This window comes from Oryctolagus cuniculus, chromosome 11, assembly GCF_051225735.1.
Source record: "Oryctolagus cuniculus isolate XC-2025 breed Fujian yellow rabbit chromosome 11, ASM5122573v1, whole genome shotgun sequence".
Taxonomy (NCBI): Eukaryota; Metazoa; Chordata; class Mammalia; order Lagomorpha; family Leporidae; genus Oryctolagus; species Oryctolagus cuniculus.
The window spans coordinates 113226625-113234584 of record NC_142877.1 but is presented as its reverse complement, the minus strand read 5'-3'; the positions used below and the strand labels follow the sequence as shown (position 1 = coordinate 113234584).

Genomic DNA, 7960 nt, shown 5'->3' with positions numbered 1-7960 from the left:
ATGAATTAGGACTTCTGGAAGATGTCCTTCAAAAGAGGGGGCACGACCTTCACCCTTTCTCCCGCCCTGCTGGCTTGGAATGAAGACACCACGGCTGGAGCTCAAGCAGCCATTCTGGATCAGGAGGTGAGGCTGGGTCCCTGACACTGTACACAGAAGGGAAAATCAGCATTCTCTTGTTGAAGCCGTGTTACTTTGCGTGTTCTGTTGCTCACAGCCAAACCTGGTCTTAACACCATTTTCCAAATCCTTGGGTGTTTCGATCCTTGTGTGTGGAATGGTCTTTGTTCCTGTCAAGCTTCTATTGATCCTTCAAAACCCTGCTGTCACTTTCTGTCACATGTTTTAATTTTTAAAATACTTATTTATTTAAATGTCAGAGTTATGGAGGGAGGGAGAGATCGTTCATCCGCTGGTTCACTCCTCAGAAGGTCGCAACAGCTCGGGTTGGGCCAGGTCAAAGCCAGGAGCCAGGAGCTTCATCCCGGTCTCCCACGGGGGTGCAGGGGACCTAGGATTTGGGCCATCTTTCGTGGCTTTCCCATCAGCGGGGAGCTGGACTGGAAGTGGAGCAGCCGGGACTCGAACCCGCGTCCACATGGGATGCCGGCGCTTCAGATGCCGGCTTAACCCGCTGCGCCGCTGCTCCCCGGGTAATTCACTTGCAAAGCCCTGGAAGGTGAGGAGCCGAGTCCGGGTGACCGGGTCGGAAGCTGCTAGCCCCACGCCCCCCAGGTGCCCTCCTGCGCCGCCCTCCCACCAGAGGCCTCCACCCGCCCTCGCGGTCTCCCCAGGCCCCGCCCAGGGCCGGCCCGCCCCGCCGGGCGCGCGTCCGTGCGGCCGACCCCCGGCCCGACCCCCGCTGCCTTCCCCCGTCCCTTCCCCGGTCCTGCGCCCCCACGTACTTTCGTGACGGCCCCGGGCGCGCTGGGTGCGACGTTGCCCCTGGCGGCCACTAGGTGGCAGCAGAGCCCCGGATGGTCCGCGAGCTCACGGACCCCGTCCTGCCGCGAAGGGGAGGGGGTGTTCGGGAAGGATCCAGAAATGACAGCCGTTTGAGCCACGCACCACACCGCGCGGGGCCAGACGCGTGGGTTCCGGTCTCGCACCTGGCGTTTCCCGGCCGTGCGACTTAGAGCCAGGGCCTCACCCTCGGTGTGCCTCCGTTTACCCCCCACCCCCACCCCGGCGTCGCGTAAAGTAGGGGCGGAAGCCAGGGTGCCCCGTGCAGAAAGGGCTGCTGGGAGGAGCAGCGCCCGCGCCGGCGCAGTGCGTGCCGCGTGAAGTCGCCCGGTTTTCGCGTCCTGGCCTCGGCGGCGCCCGCGGGCTGCGCACGGACAGGAGTGGGCTCCGAGGCCGGGACAGCCGAGGGCGAAGAGGGCACCCGTGCTGGGCAGGGGGTGGGCTGGGGGCGGGGAGGGACGTGCCCGGAGGGGCCCCGGAGGGCGGGGGCGGGGGCCTCGGCCGCACCTGTTGGCCGCGGACGAGGAGCCGGTGTCCCCGCCAGCCTGGCTCCCGCGACGCGCCTCTGCGGGCCCGAGGGGGCGGAGCGGCCTGGCCCGGACAATTTTATTTTTAGTTCCCTGCGCCTGTCCGCGCGCCGCAGGAAGCCGCCTCCCCCGCCGGCCCGCGAGGACCCGGGGCGCCGTGGTCAGTATGACGTCAGGGCGCCGAGGGGCTGCGGGGTGGGCTCGGCGGGGTGGGCTGGGCGTCCTGGAGCGCGCCCGCGAGCTCATCCCTCCCTGGGGGCGGCCCAGGGGCGCGCTGGCCGGGCTGGGAGGGGGCGCGGGCGGGGAGAAGGCGCCGCCCAACCTGGGCTCCCAAGGGCGGGCGGAGGAGGGGACAGGGGTCTGAGGGACCCCCGGGCCGCGCCGCTGTGCCTGGGGGTGCCGGCGGCCAGCGCTGGGCGGTGCTGGAGGCCGAAGCTCACCTTCTGGCGCCCCTGACCCCTGTGTCGGACAGGTGCTGGGAGGGGGGCGGCTGGCAGTGTGTAGGTGGAGAAGCAGAGGCTCAGGTGGGAAATTTAAATTCTTGTGCGTTCTCAAAATGAGATGTCAGTGCCAGGAATGTACTTCACCATGGAGCTTGTAGGATGTCAGCGGCGACTCTGGTTAGAATCACGGTGTCCCGGCTCCAGTGAGAGAGGCCAGCGGATGCCAGTGGCGTTCGATCAAAGTCAGAGCTCTGAACCTGGGTTGTTCACGTCTGTCCCGTACTTGGGAAACGCCTCGTCTGTCCGAAGCAGGCAGTCGCCTGCTCTCACAGCCACGCGCGTGGCAGTGTTTGAATGCACGCGTTCACCTAGCCAGAGTCTGTCCCGAGACGCCAGGACAGGAGGGTGTGTCGGGGAGAGGTATTCGGGCTCGATCTAAAAAGGACTTCCTAAAGCTCTGGGCGTGAGCTCGCCGTTCCTGTGGGTATGCAAGCGAGCTCTGTGGGCAGAGCCACGTTTAGTGGGAAATCGGCCGAGATACCGCGGGAGGCCTCTCGGCTTCCAGTCCTGTGGCCCTGTGGTTGTGGATCCACCTCCAGCCGTGGTAGAAGCCCGTGTCTTTTAAACTTGTTTCTCACTGGCCCGGCTGAAGTTGTGGTAGCCGGCTTCCCAAGGGCAGGGGAGGGGAACTGCCTCCTCTCTGCTGGCCTGGGAGTGCCCTGCCTGCCCAGCACCGGCGTTAACCCTTGCCGGACAGCTCACAGCTCAGTATGTGTGCAAGAACACCATCGGGAACTGCGTGCGCATGTGCAGTGTTGTACCCATGCCTCACATGTGTGCAGGTAACCATATAAGGGAGACAGAGACTACAACCGTATCTTGGGCAATCCCCTCTGCTGGGGCGGGCTTGTGGATAAGGAATTCCACCTGTGCTTTATGCCGGCGTCAATAATAAAACACGACTTCCTGTTGAAGGCCTTGGTGTCTTGTCTCTGCACATGAATCCTGGGGGCTTGTGTCCGGGATCGGACGGTGGATTTTCCACCTCCTGTGTCTCCAGGGCTGTGAGGCCACAGCGTCAGGGGTAGAGCGAACTCCCTTGGTGTCAGCCGGCCACTTGCCCCGAAGGGAGCGGCTCTGCCCCTTGGTGCTGGGCCTCTGGCCCTGGGAGCACAACAGAACCCAGTGGGCACAGGAAGCAGGCTACGGAGCACCGCCCACCGGAACTGGTAGGAGCTGGGCACAGGAACTGGTAGGAGCCGGGTTCATTTGGTTTGGTGGACCTTCGCAGAGCGGCAGAGGGGAGCCTGGCTGACTCCCAGAGTTGCCCTGGGAATCTTACAAGAAGGCAGAGCACAAAGGTGGGACCCCAATTCCCAGGTGCTGGGCAGCAGGTTGGTGACCTGGTGGTGCCGGCGGGGATGGGGAGATAGGTTCTTGTCTCCGTGCAAAGAGGAGTTCCAACGTGAGACAGCAGTGCTGAGCAGGGCTCCTGGTTGAATGAGAGAGCAAACACACCAAGCAGTACCGCAGTGCCGAGCGGGGCTCCTGGTTGAATGAGAGCGCACACCAAGCAGTACCGCAGTGCCGAGCGGGGCTCCTGGTTGAATGAGAGCGCACACACCAAGCAGTACCGCAGTGCTGAGCGGGGTTTCTGGTTGAATGAGAGCACACACCAAGCAGTACCGCAGTGCCGAGCGGGGCTCCTGGTTGAATGAGAGAGCGCACACACCAAGCAGTGCGGCAGTGCCGAGCGGGGCTCCTGGTTGAATGAGAGCGCACACACCAAGCAGTGCGGCAGTGCTGAGCGGGGCTCCTGGTTGAATGAGAGCACACACACCAAGCAGTGTGGCAGTGCTGAGCGGGGCTCCTGGTTGAATGAGAGCGCACACACCAAGCAGTGCGGCAGTGCTGAGCGGGGTTCCTGGTTGAATGAGAGCACACACCAAGCAGTGCGGCAGTGCTGAGCGGGGTTTCTGGTTGAATGAGAGCACACACCAAGCAGTACCGCAGTGCCGAGCGGGGCTCCTGGTTGAATGAGAGAGCGCACACACCAAGCAGTGCGGCAGTGCCGAGCGGGGCTCCTGGTTGAATGAGAGCACACACACCAAGCAGTGCGGCAGTGCTGAGCGGGGCTCCTGGTTGAATGAGAGCGCACACACCAAGCAGTGCGGCAGTGCCGAGCGGGGTTCCTGGTTGAATGAGAGAGCGCACACACCAAGCAGTGCGGCAGTGCCGAGCGGGGCTCCTGGTTGAATGAGAGCGCACACACCAAGCAGTGTGGCAGTGCTGAGCGGGGCTCCTGGTTGAATGGAGGATACACCTGGCAGGCCGGGCAGGCAGTGCAAGAGAACGGCTGAGCACGTCTGTATTCCGACCGGAGCTTACCAGGGAATGGAGCCCAGTTCTTCCCATTGCTTCTCCTCCTCCTCCTCCAGGACAAAGGGTTTCCTGGGGGTAAATTAGGTATAATCACCCCTAAAACGCTAAAAGGGCCGTCTTAACCCCAAACCGGGTCTCCGACCTTGGGACTTCCAGCTGGATCCATCCAACTCTCAGATGGTAAACGTGGTGTGAAATTGGCATCGTTTTTCATAGCCTAAAACCCTCATCAGGTTACAAAGCCCGACTTCTGTTGTGCTTGGACAAGGGCCTAAAGGGTCCAGCCCCACTCCGTTCCTCTCTTGCTATAGGTGCTTTGACAAAAAGGAAAAAGCTGTGTAGACTTTCCCCCCTAGGTTTGTGGCACGTTAACTCCGCCCCTTTGCTGGGCGGGGGGAGGAGGAGGAGCCCCTGCCCTCCAGCCTGGGCAGTGAGGCGGTGCTTGCTGTCTTGGCTGCACGTGAATCCTGCGACGCAGCTCTCTGAGTGGATCTAGAGCCCCGCCCTGTGGTTCTAGACTTCTCCAGCTCCATGAGCTTGGGATCTAGAACCAGCGTTCCAGAGCGGTCAACGATAAAGACATTGCCATTCCTTTTTTTTTTTTTTTTTTTTTTTTTTTTTGACAGGCAGAGTGGACAGTGAGAGAGAGAGAGACAGAGAGAAAGGTCTTCCTTTGCCGTTGGTTCACCCTCCAATGGCCGCTGCGGCCGGCGCGCTGCGGCCAGCGCACCCCGCCGATCCGATGGCAGGAGCCAGGAGCCAGGTGCTTCTCCTGGTCTCCCAGGGGGTGCAGGGCCCAAGCACCTGGGCCATCCTCCACTGCACTCCCTGGCCACAGCAGAGAGCTGGCCTGGAAGAGGGGTAACTGGGACCAGAATCCGGCGCCCTGACCGGGACTAGAACCAGGTGTGCTGGCGCCGCAAGGCGGAGGATTAGCCTAGTGAGCCGCGGCGCCGGCCAAGACATTGCCATTCTAGAATTTTAATCGTGGGCTCTCGAGACTCCCGAACTGGGACTTGAGGGTGACTCTACAAGTCCCAGATTTTGGGGTCAAAGGATTCCATGTCTTGCAAGGGGCAAAGGGGAGGGGGACAGGCCTGACCTCGGGGAATCTAGTTTGGCCCCACTGGCTGTCAAGCTAACCCGTGTGTGTGTGTGTGTGTGTGTGTGTGTGGCGCAGGAGCTTTTGCATGCACAGGCAGCCTGGCTCTCCTATTGTGTGTCTGTTACCCTGCCCGGGCCACGGAGAAGGCTGTCATAGGGATAATAATAGCCCCCAAACAGAGCTGGTGACTCCGGGTAGCCATGGCAACCGCGGGGCCAGCCATGCTGTTCTGGCGATGCCTAAGTACAAACAGATGTCGCCTCCTGCCCAAAGCTTAAATGGCAAAACTGAAGAGGCCCCTCGGCTTCAAAGCCCCAGGTGTCCCTGCGCAGCTGGTGGGGCTGCCTGCCAGGAGAGCGACCGCTTCCTATTAAACCCTTCGGCAGCGCTAACGGGCTGATAAGATTGTCAATCCTCCGGCATCCCCAGACACCTCGAGAGCCTGGCGGGGCTGGGGCAGGAGTCCGCCCTGGCAGCCCTGCCCTCAGGGTGGTCCAGAGACTGTCAGGAGAGGGCTGGCAACGGCACACGGCTGAGCCGCGCTGCGGGCACAGAGCAAGCTGGGGCCGTGGACTCCGGGAGCGGCGTGCGGGGTGTGTCCCTGCCACTTCCCCGGCGTGCAGGATGGCTGCTGGCTGACTCCTGACCATCTCCGCTCTTCCTCCTGCGCCCATCCTGCCCCAGGTTCAGGTGACCAGAGGGAGGCATGGAGGCTGCCGAGGGACCGCGGCGCAGCCAGACCCTGTCGGAGTTTTCTTTCTCTTGGATGCTGGCGTGGACCGGGCCCTCAGTGCGGCGCTGTTGGGTGAATGAACACAAGGATGAATGATGCCTCTCAAGTCCCTGTGGCGTATGAGCCACTGCATCGCTCAGTGCTGGAGCTGGCCGGGCTCTTGGAGGTCTTGGCTCGGCCCCGTGGGGTGGGGTGGGCGTGGAGAATGTCGTCAGGGATGGGGCACCAGGCGTGTGACCCCAGCTCCGTGGACCTGAGAATCAGCCGACTCCATTAATAGGACTCCAGGAAGGAGCACGGGTCAGTGCAGCTCACGGCTTTGCCACGGCCAGAGTGGAGGGGGTGCTGAGACCAGTGCTGGCCGTGAACTTGACCCTGTTCCATGCTGCATTTCTCCCCACCTACTCGATCCTTCCCAAACAGCCTGGTTCACGTTTTGAAGACGAGATCTGATGAGTGGAACTGATAGACAGTGGCTGTTCAGATAGGCTGGCTGTTGGCCCCATCAGCTGGTTTGGGGGAGACGTGTGTGTGTCGATGAGTGTGTGTTCCCCCAACATGACTGCCCACCTGGGCCACAACCAGGACAGCCTCACACTTCCTACCCCCGCTGAACCTCACCTGCCCGGGCTGTAGAGTGGGCGGCCACTCGCTTCCTCTCGGGCATCACGAAGGTGAGAGGTAGCTCACCAGGAAGGCGCTTCGTAAACTGTGCAGCTGTGCCCATACTTGGCCTGGCTCCAGAAAGCTGTACTGTGTTTTCTCTCCTCTCTCTCATCTCCCCAAGGGCACTGTGAGCTTCTTGAACACAGGGATGTATTTGATTTGATTTTGTTATTGCCAGTGTGTGGTGTCCAACTTACAGTAGGTATTCTGTGCCTGTGTTGGGGGGATGGATGGGTGGGTGGAGCAGATGGATAGATGGATGGGTGGGCACATGGATGTTGAACGCATGATGGATGGATAGTGGATAGATGAGTGGATAACGGGCGGATGGACGGATGAACACGTGGATGAGTGGAAAGAGGAGTGGATGGATGGAAGGATGGATGGATGGATGGGTGGTTGGGCCCACAAATGGAGAGATGGGTAGGTGATGGATGGGTGGGCCCGCAAATGGAGAGGTGGGTAGGTGATGGATGGGTGGGCCCGCAAATGGAGAGATGGGTAGGTGATGGACGGGTGGGCCCGCAAATGGAGAGATGGGTAGGTGATGGACGGGTGGGCCCGCAAATGGAGAGATGGGTAGGTGATGGATGGGTGGGCCCGCAAATGGAGAGGTAGGTAGGTGATGGATGGGTAGTTGGGCCCACAAATGGAGAGATGGGTAGGTGATGGACGGGTGGGCCCACAAATGGAGAGATGGGTAGGTGATGGATGGGTGGGCCCGCAAATGGAGAGGTGGGTAGGTGATGGATGGGTGGGCCCACAAATGGAGAGATGGGTAGGTGATGGACGGGTGGGCCCACAAATGGAGAGATGGGTAGGTGATGGACGGGTGGGCCCACAAATGGAGAGGTGGGTAGGTGATGGACGGGTGGGCCCACAAATGGAGAGGTGGGTAGGTGATGGATGGGTGGGCCCACAAATGGAGAGGTGGGTGGGTGATGGGTGGTGGGTGGATGAGTGATGGATGCAGGGATGCACACAAGGCTGTTCATCCTCCACTTGCCCTCCTCCCAAGACTGTCCGTGTTTCTACTCAGCAAACATGTGTTCAGCTCAGATCTGATGCAGGCACAGGAGCCGCACAGGTGAGTGAAACAGAGTCCCTGTTCTCATGACAGCCAAGGCAAGGAGCATGGACT

At 61.2% G+C, this 7960-nt stretch overlaps 1 protein-coding gene across 1 annotated transcript; it reads right to left on the bottom strand.

Annotated features, from left to right (window-relative positions):
* Positions 1-343: 343 nt before the first annotated feature.
* On the bottom strand, positions 344-6880 carry LOC127491083 (uncharacterized). Its single transcript, XM_089309075.1, has 4 exons — positions 6775-6880; positions 1471-4316; positions 906-1004; positions 344-672 (listed from the first exon to the last, which is right to left on the bottom strand). The coding sequence occupies exons 1-2, from the start codon at positions 6878-6880 to the stop codon at positions 3199-3201; spliced, it is 1224 nt and encodes a 407-aa protein (XP_089165201.1). The 3' UTR covers positions 344-672; positions 906-1004; positions 1471-3198.
* Between the last annotated feature and the right edge of the window lie 1080 nt (positions 6881-7960).

Bases quoted from the DNA above. Each gene is read 5' to 3' on its own strand.
- LOC127491083 (XM_089309075.1), bottom strand. From the start codon at position 6,880: ATGGGCACAGCTGCACAGTTTACGAAGCGCCTTCCTGGTGAGCTACCT. The intron at 4,317-6,774 runs GTGAGGTTCAGC...TTCCCTGGTAAG, and splicing joins CCACTCTACAGCCCGGGCAG to CTCCGGTCGGAATACAGACG.